This window comes from Myotis nattereri (genome assembly GCF_964212035.1).
Source record: "Myotis nattereri genome assembly, chromosome: 3".
In the NCBI taxonomy this organism is placed as follows: Eukaryota; Metazoa; Chordata; class Mammalia; order Chiroptera; family Vespertilionidae; genus Myotis; species Myotis nattereri.
In genome coordinates, this window is record NC_138077.1 from 171,434,576 (window position 1) to 171,453,426 (window position 18,851).

At 37.5% G+C, this 18,851-nt stretch overlaps 1 protein-coding gene across 1 annotated transcript in view; it reads right to left on the minus strand.

The window, feature by feature from the left end:
* Positions 1-18,851, minus strand: part of EFCAB7 (EF-hand calcium binding domain 7) — a gene marked incomplete at its 5' end in the record, with an annotated part of 60,397 nt that overhangs the window by 33,734 nt on the left and 7,812 nt on the right. The window contains one exon of the mRNA XM_081087928.1: positions 1,404-1,545. Coding sequence (XP_080944054.1) covers positions 1,404-1,545 — 142 coding nt within the window. The remainder of the gene's footprint in view (positions 1-1,403; positions 1,546-18,851) is intronic.

The following is an 18,851-nucleotide window of genomic DNA, read 5'->3' on the forward strand; positions in this document are numbered from 1 at the left end:
TGCCTCTCTCTAAAAAAAAAAAAAAATCTTAAAAGAAAAAAAGAAAAAGATTAAATGAGGCAGAGTCAAACTGTCCCAACTGAGAGCCCATAGACCCCATACAGAGTAGAGAGCCCAGCCAAGATCAGTAATGCCAGACAGCAGCTAGCCAGCAGCAGACAACAGGTGCATGCATGAGCCCTACAGAGAAAAGCCAAGCCTAACTCAGACCAAAAGAACTATCCAGGAGACAAACTCATGAGCAAACAAATGTTTAATTATTTTAAGCTACTGAGTTTTGGGATAGTTTGTTATGTAGCAGTTGACATAGTCTTTGCTCAAATATCAGCTTCTTAATGAAGCATACACTAACCACTCCATTTCAGTGGCAACCCATATTCCCTCAGCATTCACAATGCACCCTTTTCCCTATGTTTTTCTCATAGCACTTATCACCTTCTAACATACATGTCATTTACTATTTATTATGTTTATTATTTATTATTTCCCCCACTAGAATGTAAGTTCATAAGGGCAGGCATTTTTGTCTTTTTTGTATTCTGATGTATCCTAAGCACCTAAAATGCTACTAAGTATATGGATCCTCAATAAATATTTGAGAAATAAATGAATAAGGAAATCTTTTTTGTAAGAATATGGAGAATTAACAACTACATTGAATTTGCAGGCCTATCTTGACACGTTTATTTAAAAAATGACTATTGTAATTACTATTTAAAAGTATCAACTACCAAATGTTGTAAGTATCCTACAAGATATACAGTGAATCTACATTAGGAGGAAAAAAGAATGGGAATGGGGAAGAACCCTCTAGTTAGAAAATGTTTATATGTAAACATAATAAAAGAAAACATTGAAATTTAGAACAATCAACATTATAAGGGTTTCTAGGGAATTATTAAATGACATAATAACTACATTAGACACTTGGAAATTACTAATTTTTACTTAGCATTTGTGTACAAAAAAAAAGAATATTAGCATGAATGCAATCATTATTAATAAGAATTGTCTAAATCATATGACATATGGCTTTGGAATTATTAAAAAATACTTGCAGTTCATATTGTCTTAAATTACATTTCTATAGAATTTCTCTTAACATATTAATTCTAAAATTTGGTAAGTGACAAAGCTAAGGATTAATTAGCAAATGAAAAGTTAATTCTATGTCATAAGATTTTAAAATGAATTAAAATAAAACATGCTTTAAACATATACAAAAAAGCAACTTACTTGCTTCGCAAAATATGGTAACAGTCAATGTATAAACTAACTCTTTCTTTAAATGTATGTAACCACATGTTTCTTAGGCAGATTATCTTCTTCACTAAATAAAACTATCACATATTTACATAAGTATTTTCAAAGAGGGTTAAAATATGTAAAAATTTTAAACTTGCCTTCAACTTGGCTCAGATTTAATGGTTTAATTGTTAAATAAACCATGGACCTCTGAGCTATTTGCATCCTGTATTGATGACTAATGATTTCACCATTTTCTTCTAAAAAAAAGCAACCTTTTGATTGTACACATTGCCACTCCTGAAATAAAGAAAAAAATTTTTTTTTCAAACTATGTTTACTAAATGTTGCCAGCATGCATAACAAGGAGGAGAAATCTGAGGAGGATATAAAAGAACTGTAAATAGAGCATTGACTTCCAGGAATTTGCAACTGTCATTAAGAGGTAAAAAACAGACATGACACAATTCAATTATAATTGATAGTAGTATATGGTTAGAACAAAAAAAGAATTATATATGCAAAATAATATTATAATTGCAGTTCCTAAAATAGTGCCTGACACATTGTAGGTGCTCAATGTCTGATGTGTGTGTGTGTGTGTGTGTGTGTGTGTGTGTGCATGCAGTAAGGGAGAGGTGGAGGGAAGGAGTTCATCAATATAAACTGAGAGAGCAACCCATGAACTGTATCTTGAAGGGTTAGCCGAACTTGGATAATGACAAGTTAGGAAAAAAAACATAATGAAGAGAAGAAGTAAAAAAATATAAAGTTCATGAGAATGAGAGAAGTATTGAAACAAAATCCTATATAATAAAAAGCTACTATGCAAATCAACCAAACATCAGAATGACAGGTCACTATGATGCACACTGACCACTAGGGGGCAGATGCTCAATGCAGGAGCTGCCACCTGGTGGTCAATGCACTCCCACAGGGGGAGCACTGCTCAGCCAGAAGCAGGGCTCATGGTTGGCGAGCACAGTGGTAGTGGCAGGAGCCTCTCCCGCCTCCACGGCAGTGCAAAGCTGGCAGTCAGACATCCCCTGAGGGCTCCTGGACTATGAGAGGGAACAGGCTGGGCTGAGGGACCCCCCCCCCTAAAGTGCATAAATTTCATGAACCGGGCCTCTAGTAATAAATAAACATGCTGCAATAATAATGATTATAGGAGAACCAAGATGGTGGCATAGGTTAATGCCGGAGGGAGTTTGCTGCCTTGAACAACTACTTCAAAAGTGAAACTAAAAAACGGAAGGGACATCACCCAGAACCACAGGAACGCTGGCTGAGTGGAAGTCCTACAATTAGGAGGAAAGAGAAACGCATTAGGACACTCAGAGGAGGCGCAGCGCAAAAGTCAAATTCTGAGGTGTGGAGTGCGCAGAGCGGGCTGGCGGAGGAGGGCGCGGTTGGCGTTTTCAATCAGGAGGGAGTCGCAGACTCTGAGCTCCAGATACAGGCGAGTCTTTAGGGACCCAGACTCAAACGGGAGAAGCGGGACTGTCTGGCTTCGGTCAGAGCGAGTGCAGATTTCTCTCCAAGGTTTGCAGCGGGTGCTGGGACTCAGAGAGGCAGAGCCCCTGGGGACAGGACTGAGAGCCGCCATAACTGCTCTCTCCAGCCCACCCTGTTGATCCTGTGCGACCAGCCCCGCCCAAGCCCTGCACACAGGCATTTGCCGGATAGCCTCAGGCAAAGGCTAGATTAGCACCTCCCTAGAGGACAGAAGTTCTCTCACTGCAGACACAGCTGATTCTCATAGCCACTTGGCCTGGAGGTCAAACCCTCCCTGGTATTAGCTACAACAATCAAGGTTTAACTATAAGACTGTGCACAAAGACCACTAGGGGGTGCACCAAGGAAGCATAACAAAATGCGGAGACAAAGAAACAGGACAAAATTGTCAATGGAAGATATAGAGTTCAGAACCACACTTTTAAGGTCTCTCAAGAACTGTTTAGAAGCCGCCGATAAACTTAATGAGATCTACAAGAAAACTAATGAGACCCTCGATCTTATATTGGGGAACCAACTAGAAATTAAGCATACATGGACTGAAATAACAAATATTATACAGACTCCCGACAGCAGACCAGAGGAGCGCAAGAATCAAGTCAATGATTTGAAATGCGAGGAAGCAAAAAACACCCAACCGGAAAAGCAAAATGAAAAAAGAATCCAAAAATGCGAGGATAGTGTAAGGAGCCTCTGGGACAGCTTCAAGCGTACCAACATCAGAATTATAGGGGTACCAGAAGATGAGAGAGAGCAAGATATTGAAAACCTATTTGAAGAAATAATGACAGAAAACTTCCCCCACCTGGTGAAAGAAATGGACTTACAGGTCCAAGAAGCGCGGAGAACCCCAAACAAAAGGAATCCAAAGAGGACCACACCAAGACACATCATAATTAAAATGCCAAGAGCAAAAGACAAAGAGAGAATCTTAAAAACAGCAAGAGAAAGACAGTCAGTTACCTACAAGGGAATACCCATACGACTGTCAGCTGATTTCTCAACAGAAACTTTGCAGGCCAGAACGGAGTGGCAAGAAATATTCAAAGTGATGAATGCCAAGAACCTACAACCAAGATTACTTTATCCAGCAAAGCTATCATTCAGAATAGAAGGTCAGATAAAGAGCTTCACAGATAAGGAAAAGCTAAAGGAGTTCATCACCACCAAACCAGCAGTATATGAAATGCTGAAAGGTATCCTTTAAGAAGAGGAAGAGGAAAAAAAAAGTAAAGATACAAATTATGAACAACAAATATGCATCTATCAACAAGTGAATCTAAGAATCAAGTGAATAAATAATCTGATGAACAGAATGAACTGGTGATTATAATAGAATCAGGGACATAGAAAGGGAATGGACTGACTATTCTTGGGGGGAAAAGGGGTGTGGGAGATGCGGGAAGAGACTGGACAAAAATCGTGCACCTATGGATGAGGACAGTGGGTGGGGAGTGAGGGCGGAGGGTGGGGCGGGAACTGGGAGGAGGGGAGTTATAGGGGGGGAAAAAGAGGAACAAATGTAATAATCTGAACAATAAAGATTTAATTTAAAAAAAAAATAATAATAATAATGATTATAGAAGGAATGAAGAAGGACTGCCCTAACCGGTTTGGCTCAGTGGATAGAGCATCGGCCTGCAGACTGAAGAGTCCCTGGTTCGATTCCGGTCAAGGGCATGTACCTTGGTTGCGGGCACATCCCCAGTTGGGGGCTGTACAGGAGGCAGCTGATCGATGTTTCTCTCTCATTGATGTTTCTGACTCTCTATCCCTCTCCCTTCCTCTCTGTAAAAAATCAATAAAATATATATTTTTTTAAAATGTCAAAAAAAAGGACTGCTAAAACTTATCTGTTGAAAGAAAAAGTGAAAGGACTTTGTATTTAAAAGATAAAATATGTGAAAATAAAAATAATTATCTCAAGTCTACATACTAAAAGAAAATTCACTTAGTTTCAGAGCTATAGCAAAATACTGATAAATATCAGTTTTCAGAAAGAACATTCTATAAAATTGGCTCTACCATCTCTTGGTTTAGCCAAATCCCTTTTCCTAACCCAAATGAATATGTATATATGGGATCTCATAACTAGAATTATACACAACTTGAAGATGGCTCCTCATGTAGAAAGTAAAGGATTCTCAATTCAAGGTATAAGAAATTGTGTCATTACCATAGATCTGTGCAAAAATGCTTTTCACTTCATCATTAGTAGACTTGCTTAGCTATAATGTAGCACATATGTCTATTCTACTCCTAATGACTTCAAAAAATATTAATGAGATTTTGAAGTTACTTTACAAAGAATGATTCTGAAAAATTATCTTTAAGGATATTTAAATAATAAACTCAAGGCTTTAATAATATTAAGATAACTAGGTGTGTATTTGCTGTATAACAACAATATAAAAATATTACTAATCCATTATAGAAAGATTTATATGGCACTTAAAAGACACAACCCTGGTCGGGTGGCTCAGTTGGTTGAAGCATTGTCCCATACACCAAAAGGTTGTGGACTTGATTCCTGGTCAGGGCACGTACCTAGGTTGCAGGTTCAATCCTGGTTAGGGCGTACAGGAGGCAATCAATCGATGTTTCTCTTTTATATTGATCTCTCTCTCTAAAAATCAATTTTAAAAAAACACATATCTTCAAATGAGGACTATAAATAAATAAATAAATAATGCTAACCTTGTCTCTTGAAAAAAATTTTTGCTAAGCAATATTCAAAATTTCAATTTAACTGGTTCTATAATTACCCATTGAGTTGGTATACCATTACTTACCTAACAATTTTTAAAATATTGGACATGTAGGTCATTTTAAATTTCTCATCAGCACAGACAATGCTAAAATAAATACTATTTTATCTAAATTTTTTCTTCTAATAAATAATATCCTTCAGAAGAACTTCTAGACAAAAAGTATGTATATTTTTTAAGGCTAGTGATGTGTTTCCATATTGCTTTGTTAGAGTGATGCTAATTTTATGCCACTAATTGTGTATAAAGTAATAATTTTGCCTTTACCATAATGTGATCAGTATTGTTATCATTTAAAAAGTTGGGTGGTATGATTAAAAATGGCGACAGAGTCAGTGGATGCTGCATGGACATGCTCCTAGGACCAAACTGGAATTACAACTAAAATACAAGAAAACTTCCTGAATAACCCATGGAAGACTCACTGGAGAGAACCCTGTTAACTGAGAACCGAAAGTGGAGATGGCATAGAGACTGGTAGGAGGGGCAGAAGTGTGAAAGGGCTGGCCAGGCTCCCACAGACAGCAACTGCAGTTCCTGAGAGATATCTCAGCTGTGGGGGGTTGCCCCTCAGAACTCTGGGGTCTAATTCCCAAGCTGTGCCCCCAGCAGAGAGCATCAGAACTGAGAAGGGTACCCACACAACATCTGGCTATGAAAAGCAATAGGGTTGTTATCTGCCAAGGAGAGACGGCTGGAATCTAGGCACCCTCTTAAAGGGCCATTGCACAAAATTCCCTGTGGAGCTACTCACCTTGTGCTCTGGCAGAGTGGACTGGAGCTGTGTGAGCAGAAGCCAGGACCAGGGGCTTTGGGGTTGGAGCTCAGAAGGCTTCCCGTGCTGAGTCATTCCCTCATGCTGTGGAGGTCATCTTTCTCACACAGACATTTGCTATATAAGTGGCTTGCCTTGGGGGAAGACAGTTGATCCACCCTATTGGAAAACACCTTAACCCAAGGTGCAGAGTTTCTGAAGCCCAATAAAAGACTGAGAATAACTATTAGGATCCAGGCAGAAGAAATTGCCCCACCCTGTTAAAAAACAAACAAACTCTTGCCACACCTGTGGACGATTGCCTGTGGGCAATTCAAGACAAAATCCTATCAGTCTGTTAGGCAGAGACATTCTCTGGAGGCTTTGAGTCTTTGCCTGATCTAATTAGACAAAAACAGCATTTGACATTGTCCTGCACTAAAGATTGAGAGGCATAGCAGATCAGCCTAATACATAGTCACAAGCCCAACTAGGCAGCCAAAATGAGAAGACAAAGAAACAACCCCCAATGAAAGAACAAGAAAATTCTTCAGAAGAAGAGATAAATGAAATGGAGATAAGAAATTTACCTGATATAGAGTTCAGAATAATGATGGTAAAGATGATCAACAGCATAAGAAAAGATATAGTAACTATGAAAAAAAAAATAGACTCAGGATTTGGAAACAGATTCCCCTGAGTCACTGTACTAGTACATCTGAAAATAAAGTTTTTCCTGAAAGAAAGAAAAAAAGAAAAGGAAACAGAAATAAAGAATGACATAGCACAAATAAAGAACACATTGGAAGGAACACAGCAGATTAGGGGAAGCTGAGGATCAAATCAGGGTGGAAAAAAATCACTCATTCAGAGAACCAAAAAGAAAAAAAAAACAATTAAAAATCAGGAAGACAGCTTAAGAGAGCTGTGGGACAACATGAAACATAATATTCAAATAGCAGAAGAGGCTGAAAGGGAGAAAGGGATAAAGTGTTTGAAGAAATAATGACAGAAAACTTTCCTAACCTGGTAAAGGAAAAACTCACACAAGTTCAGGAGGCACAGAGAACCCCAAGTAAGAAGAACCCAAACAGACCCACACCCAGACACATTATAATAAAAATGCCAAATATTAAAGACAAAGAGAGAATCTTAAAGGCAGAAAGAGAAAAGCAAACTGTTACCTACAAAGGAGCTCCCATAAGGCTGACACCTGATTATTCATCAGAAACTCTACAGGCCAGAAGGGAATGGCATGAAGTGCTCAAGGTTATGGAAAGCAAGGGTCTGAAACCAAGATTACTATACCCAGCAAGGTTATCATTCAACATAGACAGTCAAATAGAGAGCTTCTCAGACAAAAAAAAAGGGGGGGGGGCGCTAAAGGAGTACATCACCACCAAGCCAGCATTACAAGAAATGCTGAAGGAACTGCTGTAATGAGAAGAAATATAGAGAGAAACCTAGGCATACAGAAGTAAAATGGCAATAAATAAGTACCTATCAATAATAACCTTAAATGTTAATGGACTAAATGCTCCAATCTAAAGACATAGGGTAGCTGAATGGATACAAGAACATGACCCAACTATATACTGTCTATAGGAGACCTGCCTCAGAACAAAAGACACACACTGGATGAGATTGGAGGGGTGGGAAAAATTTTTCCATACAAATGGAAAAGAAAAAAAAGCTAGAGTAGCAATACTCATATCTGACAAAATAGACTTCAAAATGAAGGCCATCACAAGAGACAACAAAGGCCACTACATAATACTAAAGGGATCAATCCAACAAGAGGATATAAACTTGGTAAACATACATGGACCCACCATAGGAGCACCTAAATATATTAAAAAAAAATTCTGAAGACTTTAAAGGAGAGATCGACAACAATCATAGTAGGGGACTTTAACACCTTGCTGACTTCACTGGATAGATCTTCCAGACAAAAAATTAACAAGGAAACAGTGACTCTAAAGGACACCCTGGATCAGATGGATTTAATAGACATTCATAGAACATTTCACCCAAAACTGCAGAATATACATTCTTCTCAAGTGCACATGGATCATTCACAAAGATAGGCCGCATATTAGGACACAAAACAAGTCTCTATAAGTTCAAGAAGATTGAAATCATATCAAGCATCTTCTCAGATCACAGTGGAATGAAATTGGAAATCAACTACAGTAAAAACACCGAAATCATTCAAACACTTGGAGGCTAAATAGAATGAATGTGTTACCAATGAAATCAAGAAAGAAATAAAAAACTTCCTGGAAACAAATGAAAATGAATACACAACAACCCAAAATCTCTGGGACACGGCAAAAGCAGTCCTGAGAGGAAAGTTCATAGCACTACAGGCCAACTTCAAACAAACAAAAAAGCCCTAACCGGTTTGGCTCAGTGGATAGAGCATCGGTCTGAGGACTGAAGGATCCCAGGTTCGATTCCAGTCAAGGGCATGTACCTTGGTTCCGGGCACATCTCCAGTAGCGGGTGTGCAGGAGGCAGCTGATCGATGTTTCTAACTCTCTATCCCTCTCCCTTCCTCTCTGGAAAAAAAAATCAATAAAATATATTTCTTTAAAAAAGCAATAGAAATCAACAATAAACTATTCAACCCTACAACTTTAAGAGCTAGAAAGAGAAACAGTCACACACACACACACACACACACACAAAACAAGAAACGCCCAGAGTAAATAGAAGGGAGGAAATAATAAAGATTATAATAGAAATAAATGACATAGAGACTAAAAAAAACACACAAAAAATCAATGAAGCCAAGAGCTGGTTCTTTGAAAGGGTAAACAAGATTGATGAACCATTGCCAGACTCATCAAGAAACAAAGAGAGAGGACCCAAATAAATAAAATCAGAAATGAAAGCAGAGAAGTAACCACTAATACCACAGAAATATAAAGAATTGTAAGAAAATACTATGAACAACTATATAACAAGCTGGATGAAATGGACAAATTCCTAGAAAAATACAATCTCCCAAAACTGAATCAGGAAGAATCAGAGAATCTGAGTAAGCCAATAACAACTAATGAAATAGTAGCAGTAATCAAAAACTCTCAGCAAACAAAAGCCCAGGTCCAAACGGCTTCACAGGGGAGTTTTACAAAACATTCAAAGAAGAACTAACACCTATACTCCTCAAACTATTCCAAAAAATCGAAGAGGAAGGAACACTTTCAAGCTCTCTTTATGAGGCCAGTATTATCCTAATTCCAAAACAAGATAAAGACATTACAAAGAATGAGAATTACAGGCCAATATCCCTGATGAACATATATGCTAAAATACTCAACAAAATATTAGCAAATTGCATCCAGCAATATATTAAAAAGATCATAAACAATGACCAAGTGGGATTTATTCTGGGAATACAAGGCTGGTACAATATTTGCAAATCAATAAATGTGACACATCACATAAACAAACTGAAAGACAAAAATCACATGATCGTATCAATATATGCAGAAAAAGCATTCGATAAAATACAACACCCATTTTTGATAAAAACTCTCAGCAAAGTGGGAATAGAGGGAGCATATCTCAACATGATAAAGGCCATATATGACAAACCTACAGCCAACATCATACTCAACGGGCTAAACTAAAACCATTTCCACTAAGAACAGGAACAAGACAGGATATCTTCTTTCACTCTTATTCAACAGAGTACTGGAAGTCCTAACCATAGTGATCAGACACGAAGAAATAAAAGGTATCCAAATTGGAAAGGAGGAAATAAAACTCTCATTATTCATAGATGAGATGATATTGTACATAGAAAACTCTAAAAATTCCACCAAAAACTACTAGATTTAATAAATGAATTTGGCAAGGTAGCTGGATACAAAATCAATACCCAGAAATCAATGGCTTTTTTATACATCAATAATGAATTCTCAGAAAGAGAAACTAAAAAAATAATCCAATTTACCATTGCAACAAAAAAAATAAGATATTTAGGAATAAACTTAACCAAGGAGGCAAAAGACCTGTACTTGGAAAACTACAGGACATTGAAAAAGGAGATAGAAGAAGATATAAACAAGTGGAAGAATATACCGTGTTCATGGATTGGTAGGATCAACATCATTAAAATGTCCATACTACAGATTCAATGCAATCCCTATTAAAATACCAACAGCATATTTCACAGAGCTAGAATAAATATTCCAAAAATTTATGTGGAACCAAAAAAGACAGCGAATAGTTACAGCAATCTTGAGAATGAAGAACAAAGTTGGAGGAATCACAACACCAGTTATCAAATTATACTACAAAGCCACCATAATCAAAACAGCCTGGCACAAGAACAGGCATATATATCAATGGAACAGAACAGAGACCCCAAGCCATTACACTCTATTAATATTTGACAAAGGAGACAAGAGCATACAATGGCGTTAAGAGAGTCTCCTCAATAAATGGTGTTGGGAAAATTGGACAGGTACATGCAAAAAAATGAAACTAGCCCACCAATTTACACCATACACAAGAATAAACTCAAAATGGATAAAAGACTTAAATGTAAGTCGGGAAAATCCATAAAAATCCTAGAAAAACCCATAGGCAGCAAAATCTCAGACATCTCTCATAGCAATATGTTTACAGATACATCTCCTAGGGCACAGGAAACTAAAGAGAGAATAAACAAATGGGACTACATCAAAATAAAAAGCTTCTTCACAGCAAAAGAAACCATCAACAACATGAAAAGAGATCCCACTGTATGGGAGAACATATTTGGCAATGATACACCTGATAAAGGGTTAATATCCAAAATATATAAGGGACTCTTACAACTTAACAAAAGGAAGACAATGCAATTAAAAACTGGGCAAAGAACCTAAACAGACACTTCAAAGTGAACATACAGACATATGAAAAAATGCTCAAAGTCACTGATCATCAGAGAGGTGCAAATTAAAATGACAACAAGGTATCACCTCACACCTGTCAGAATGGCTACCATCAACAAATCAACAAATTTCAAGTGCTGGTGAGGATGTGGAGAAAAGGGAACCCCAGTACACTGCTGGTGGGAATGTAGACTGTTGCAGCTATTATAGAAAACAGTATGGTTTCCTTAAAAAATTAAATATGGAACTCTCATTTGACCTAGTGATCCCACTTTTAGAAATATATCCTAAGAAACCTGAAATACCAATCAGAAAGAATATATGCACCCCTATGTTCATAGCAGCACAATTTACAATAGCTAAGATCTGGAAACAGCCCAATTGCCCATCATTAGATGAGTGGATAAAAAGCTATAGTACATTTATACCAATAAATCAGCAGTAAAAACAGAAGCATTCTTACCCTTTCAGACAGCATGGAGGGACCTGGAGAATATTATGCTAAGCAAAATAAGCCAGTCAGAGAAAGACAAGTATCACATGATCTCCCTCACATGTGGAATATAAGTAACAAAATAAACTGATGAACGGAGTGGATCCAGAGACGTGGAAGCATGGAACTGAGTGTGGAATCTCAGAGGTAAGACGGGGTGGGTGGGAGGGTGGGAGGTAATTAACCAAAGACCTTGTATGCATACTAGAGGCCCAGTGCACAAAATTCGTGCACTGGGGAGGGGGGGGTCCCTCAGCCCAGCCTGCACCCTCTCGCAGTCCGGGAGCCCTCAGGGGATGTCCAATTGCTGTGGAGGCGGGAGAGGCTCTCACCACTGACACTTCGTTCACCAGCTGTGAGCCTGGCTTCTGGCTGAGCGGTGCTCCCCATGGGAATGCACTGACCACCAGGGGGCAGCTCCTGCATTAAGCATCTGCTCCCTGGTGGTCAGTGCGCATCATAGCGACCGGTCGTTCCACCGTTCAGTCGATTTGCATACTAGCCTTTTATTATATAGGATATGCATAACCCATGGACGCAGACAGTGGGGTGGTGAAGGCAGCAGGTAGGGATGGTTTAGAGGGGGTCAATGGGGAGAAAAGGGGACATATGTAATACTTTCAACAATAAAGAATTATTAAAAAAAAATTTGGGTGGTAGTGGGGGATGATTTCTTAAGCAAGGTGTAAGTACATAAAATATTCATTATAGTATTCTGTATGTTTACATGTATTATAATGATTTTTTATTAATTTATATTAATGCAACAAAATGATAATAAAATGGTGTTGTAATCACTTTTGCATTAATTTTAATTTCTCTGATTACTAGCAAGGCTAAACTTTTCTCCATGTGTTTATTACTTGTGTCTCCCTTGTGTGAACTGCCTATTCATCCCCTGTTCTCATAGCTCTATTGCAGACTTGATAGTTTTCTTACATATTTTAATAAATTCTTTTGGCTATTTTATTTTTTTATTTTGGCTATTTTAGATCTTAACCTCCCATTGTAAGCTTTTATGCATGCATTTTCTCTATTTCCTTTTATTTTAGTTTTGGTTATTTTTCAACTTATGTAAGTTTTACATTTTCATATTCATATTTTCTTTGGAGATTTCTTCTTTATTTTTTAATTGACAGAGAATTATTTATTCAGGTTGCAAAAATTCTTCAGAAGGGCATTACATGGAGAGAGAGAGAGAGAGAGAGAGAGAGAGAGAGAGAGAGAGAGAGAGAATGAAAAAAGAAATTCCTTGCTGTATTTAAGCAGCAGCTCTTCCCTTTTGACATTTCATAAGGCATGAATGTGATAGCAATGGAAGCCCCAGAGACTGGCTATTAGCTCACTGCAGGTGAAGGCGCTACGAGGAGCCTGGGGGTAGGGGTTGGGGTAGGGGGGTGCTGTGTCCCTGCCTCTGTCATCCTGGGCACACTCTCGTCTACAGTGTCTCTAGTTATCCGCCTTCGCTCCCAAGGTGAACTCACTAGTGACTAGGGACTCCAGCTTCCAGTTTACTCTCTTAAAATGCACGGTTGGCATTGGGCTGCCCTCGCAGAGCTGGGCACACTGGCATCCCTTGCTGACCGACAGGGTGAGTTTATTAGAAGCAGCAGGAACGGACACTGCCCCCTTGGCCTGGGTCTGGGGAGGCAGGGAGGACTGGGGGCCAGGCCGAGCTGAGTCAGAGCCTGGCTGCTCTGAGATGCGAGGCTCGGTTGGGCCTGGAGATTTCTTCTTAAACTGAATTTTACCATTATTGCTGAACTATTATTCAAGGTTTCGGTCAATAGTTAATCACATGCACTGTTGTACCTTTGGGGTATAAAAGATATGTGTACTTTTAATTCTGAGAAATTAAAATGTGACTTCAGTTACTGGGATTCATCTTCATAAGTATATTGCTCATGACAGAAATAAGTCTTTATATATGATACTGCAACAACATCCTTATGAAGCAATATGGGGTAGGTATAAATTAGTCATTTTAATAAACAGAGCAATTGAGATAACCAGAGGTTTATTGGTTCAGACTTTTATAAGGAGTTTGTAGAAATATCAGGTCTAGAGTCTAAGACGTTTGGATCAATGCTTTTACTATTACCCATCTGGAAGGGTAAGGGGTACTAATTTAGAATTACAGAATATTAAAAGTAAAAGAAGACTAAAAAGCAATCCAATGTCGACTTCTCTTTTGATTAATGAAAATCTGAAAAATAAAGTGATATCCTTGAGTTACAATTCTCATTAACTGCAAAATCAGAGCTGGAACCCAAGTCTCCTTACTTCTCCCCAAACTACAAGCTATACTCAAAATTCTGTTCTTTTTCACACTTGAATATCTGCCATGATTTTGTTAAAAGCTAGAATTTAAAGAAACTTCATGTTTATGAATTATTGTAATAAAGTATAAGGCATTATCATTAGAATTGTCCATATATAAAAGCATTAAGGTGAACATAAATTATTTACTTTTCTTATTTAAAAAATAAGATTTTAATAGCTGAAAAAAAATTCTTAAATTTGTATTGCAATCATGGATATAGTAACCTCCCACCCCATTTTTTAAAAAATGCTTAAATAAAACTAAAGAAGAATGCACCTTGCCAGGTATCTAAGTAGTGAACATAATTTGTGGCATCTGAGAAACTCAAAGATGGAAAATTTTTTCCTATGGTACTTCTGGGGGCAGTGGCATGAGCTGACAGGAATAGCCTTTATAAAATTTAGCTGGGAAGCGAGTTAAACATTTTTAGTAGAGGTCTTTCCTAACTTCCAGTTCTAGAAACAGTACAGGCAGAAAGGAATTTATAAGTTTCTTTGAAAAGACAGCCAACCTGTATACTATAATCCATGGTTACTAAGACTAGAAATTTTTAGGACAACAGCTATTACAAAATAGAAGTAAGACAAATGTCACATTATTTATATCACCCAAACTTCAAGTAATAATCAGATTATTTTGAATACTAAATAGCATTACTAGGAGAATTTGTAGCTTTCCTGTTTAAAAGGAAGCATTCAAATTCTTAAGATCTGCCAGAGTTTTTTCTATCAAAATTTCCTTTAAAACAAACAGACTTTCAAAGAGACAAAGCTTTTTCTCTAGGGTCTAGACTAAAATGTAATGAATTGAAAGAAAAAAAGTACTGACAAAATGCTGGCTCATTCAAATAAATCAATTGGAAAGAGTTATAGATTAAGTTAAAAGTGAGTAGTGTGAGGAAAATGGAAAAGGTTTAGTTTTTTAAAAAATTTAGAATGATAGAATAAGAAATTCCATGTATAATGTAATTTTTGACAACATAAAAAATAGCTTGTAATTCTTATACAGGGCATAAGGTGGTGCTACATTCTACTATTTCAGGTAAATTCACATAAAAGAAAAAAGAACTGTTAATTCATTTGTCATATACAAATTTTACTTATTTTCATTCACAATGTATAAGAAAATGCTGAAAAGCACAAATTGAAAATAGTAAAATTGAAAATTCTAGCTATCAAGAAATAAATATTAGTAAAGTTACATTTTTCTTAGAACACCTTAGGAACATAATTTGTTTTGACATAAAATTCTGTATTATTATTAAAACTTACGGTGAGGTAGAATTATTATGCCATCAGCACTATCATCATTACTGTTGTTTTTTATAAAGATACATCTATGTCACTTATTAGGAAGCTATTTCTTTTCATTAAGACGAGTAGGTAGTTACTGAACTTTTTGTTATTAAAGAATTATAAACTGTATATACTTGAAAACAAAGATAATTTTAGATGATTTATAAAGAGAACACTTGATATGGATTACCACTAACTGACAAGTAGAATTGATAAGCATTTTAAAAATATGAGAAACTTTCGTTAACAAAATTATTACTGGGAACCTTCACAAAAATTAAATTAGACAACCATTTCTAAATACAAAAAAAATGTTTGTATTTACATTGTTTTATATAGATAGATAAATATATAACACTAGTGGCCTGGTGCACAAAATTCGTGCGGGGGGGGGGGGGTCCCCTCAACCCAGCCTGCACCCTCTCCAGTTGGACATCCCTCTCGCAATCTGGGACCACTGGCTCCTAACCGCTCACCTGCCTGCCTGCCTGATCGCCCCGAACTGCCCTCCCCTGCTGGCCTGATCTCGCCCCCAACTGCTCTCCCTTGCCAGCCTGATCTCGCCCCCAACTGCCCTCCCCTGCCGGCCTGATCTCACCCCTAATGGCCCTCCCCTGCTGGCCTGATTTCGTGCCCAACTGCCATCCCCTGCCGGCCTGATCGCCCCTAACTGCCTCTGCCTCAGCCCCCACCACCATGGCTTTGTCCGGAAGGAAGTTGGACGTCCGGAAGATGGCCAGTTGACCTGGTCTAATTAGCATATTACCCTTTTATTAGTATAGATATTTTATACAACACACATATGCATACGTACATCCATACATATATGTAAAATATATATGTAGGTATAGTCTTAATTAGGAGTCTGGATATAGGAAGTTTTGCATCTGTAGAGCTTACCACTCATCATTTTGGGTTTTCTCTAATTCTAGTCATGACTGGCAATTGAAGCTATTCCTCTCTCAAAGAAATATTCCTGACACTCCTTGCACATTGTAAATCCTAAGCAAATGGATACACCAGAGGATTAAAAAAATAATAATGATACAGTACCTATGTTTGGCCTATAGAAACTAACACATACATAGTTCCTATAAGGGTCTTATTTTCTTCCTATAACTCAGGTCCCTTATCAATTGTATGGATTAATGGTTTAAAATCTGGTTTATATGTACCCCATTACAACAATTTTCTAATTTCTGAAAAGACCCTTCTTCTCCCAACTCCATACTTCTCCACTCCACTTGAAATCGAGGTACCCAAACTTGTTTAAAATAGATTTAAAGTATTTGAATAAATATGTGCCGGGAGCCGGTCCATGCTTGCTGTTTCAAGGGACCTGGCATATATGGCATACTGTTCTTAATATGTTTGCTCACCTTCTTGGCACTATGTGTTTTAACCAAGGTCTCTGAGAAAGGTTGTTTCCCAGGTAGGGATTTTCCCCTGAAGTTAGGGAGGGAATAAAACCTCTTAACTAAGTGCCAGGCGGGTAATTAATCACTTTAACTACGAACAATCATGCTTAAGCTACATAATCTTTACTCCCTGGAATGGAGATAAGAAACACCCTAACCTTTGGAATAGAGATTGATAGGATTGGAATCAACTGGTATAAATACAGAGACAACAACACAGAACTTAGAAGACAGAACCAAGAAAACAGAACCTACACACAGAACTTAGAAGACAGAACCTACACAGAACCTAGAGACAGAAGAACTTCGCTGAGAGAACATGGCAAAAGATCCTGGACAGAAACTGGCCTCAGAAACTAGAGACAGAACCTAGCCAGAGAACATGGCAAAAGATCCTAGACAGAACCTGGCTGGAGAACCTAGTGAGGGAACATGGCTACAGAACCTGGCTGGAGAACCTAGCAAGAGAACATGGACACAGAACCTGGCTGGAGATCCTAACCAGAACTTCGCTGGAGATCCAGACCAGAACTTGGCTGGAGATCCTGGCTAGAGGAACCTGGCTAGGCTGCTGATCAACTGAACGCTGTCTCCGTGTCATTCCTTCTTCGCCGACTCCGTCCACACCTTTGGGGACCCCTAGACCTGCTGGGGTTGGACCCCAGCAAATGATTTAACAATTATTTTAGCAACTTATTCTATCAATCTCAATTAAAACAAATTATACATTATACTCATAACCAAGTACTTCTCAGAGTTGTTATGAAACTCAAGAAATATATACGATTTACAAGATTTATGAAGTAGCTTCGAAGTAAAATGCAAACAAAGAACTGAATTCTGCTGAATAACAAAAGAATCATGGATTTTTAAAAAAATTTTTTTAGCTCATCTAAGAAATATGAGAGAGTAAACAACATTGGTTTAAACGTTGACAATATGCTATCTTCTTTTATTCATTAAATCCTCCTAGTATCTTTTACCTAATTCCCAATTATCATCAGCACCATTCCTTGCTCTTAATGTCTTAGATGCAAAACTTAAGTAGTCTTCTGTTATACAGTCACTGTGGCTTACATACTAATTTTGGCATTGTCTATTAGCTCTGTCCCTCCCTTAGTATGTTCAGGTACTTCCCTAACTATCATGATAGTTCTAACTACCATTACTTTGTTTTACTTTTCTTCTCTTTCACTTCTTTTCTAATTGAACTTATTGGGGTGACATTGGTTAATAAAATGATATAGGTCTCAGGTGTAAATTCTATAAAACAGCAACTGTATATTGTATTGTATTGTATGTTCACCATCCCAAGTCAAGTCTCCTAACTATCATTACTTTATATCTGAATAACTCTTATCAGCTTCTCAGATAGTCTTCCTAAGGTGAGGTCTCTGTACACAGTATACAATAGAATAACTTTTCTTAAATTATACTTTTATTATGTTACTCCTTTATAAAGACCTACAAATGTTTCTTAGTTCTGTAATAATATTAACAATACTATTTTTTTTAAATATATTTTATTGATTTTTTACAGAGAGGAAGGGAGAGAGATAGAGAGTTAGAAACATCGATGAGAGAGAAACATCGATCAGCTGCCTCCTGCACATACCCCACTGGGGATGTGCCTGCAACCCAGGTACATGCCCTTGACCGGAATCGAACCTGGGACCCCTCAGTCCGCAGGCCGACGCTCTATCCACTGAGCCAAACCGGTTTTGGCAATACTATTATTTATTAAAGTGAACACTATGTCCCTGGCACTGTGCTAAATGCTTTATATATGTTAGATGATTTAATATTTCAAAAAGGACACTATGTATAATTATCCCCAATTTATAGATTAGGAAACTGAGACTCAGAAAGATTGCTGACTAATTTGCCAAAGGTCACACAGTTATTAATTGAGAAAGCTAAGATTCAAGCAGCACTTACAATAGTGCTTGGCACAGAGTGGTCACTCAATAAATATTTGTTAAATAAATTAATGAATAAAGGAAATACTATGCTATATTACATTGGTATATTAATAATCTAATGAAAAATTTCATTTTTTTAAATTCAAGACCCATATTTTGTAACTAAACAAAATAGCTGGCATACACTACCTTTCTAGTAAGTAATTGTTGAATAAAATTAAATTAA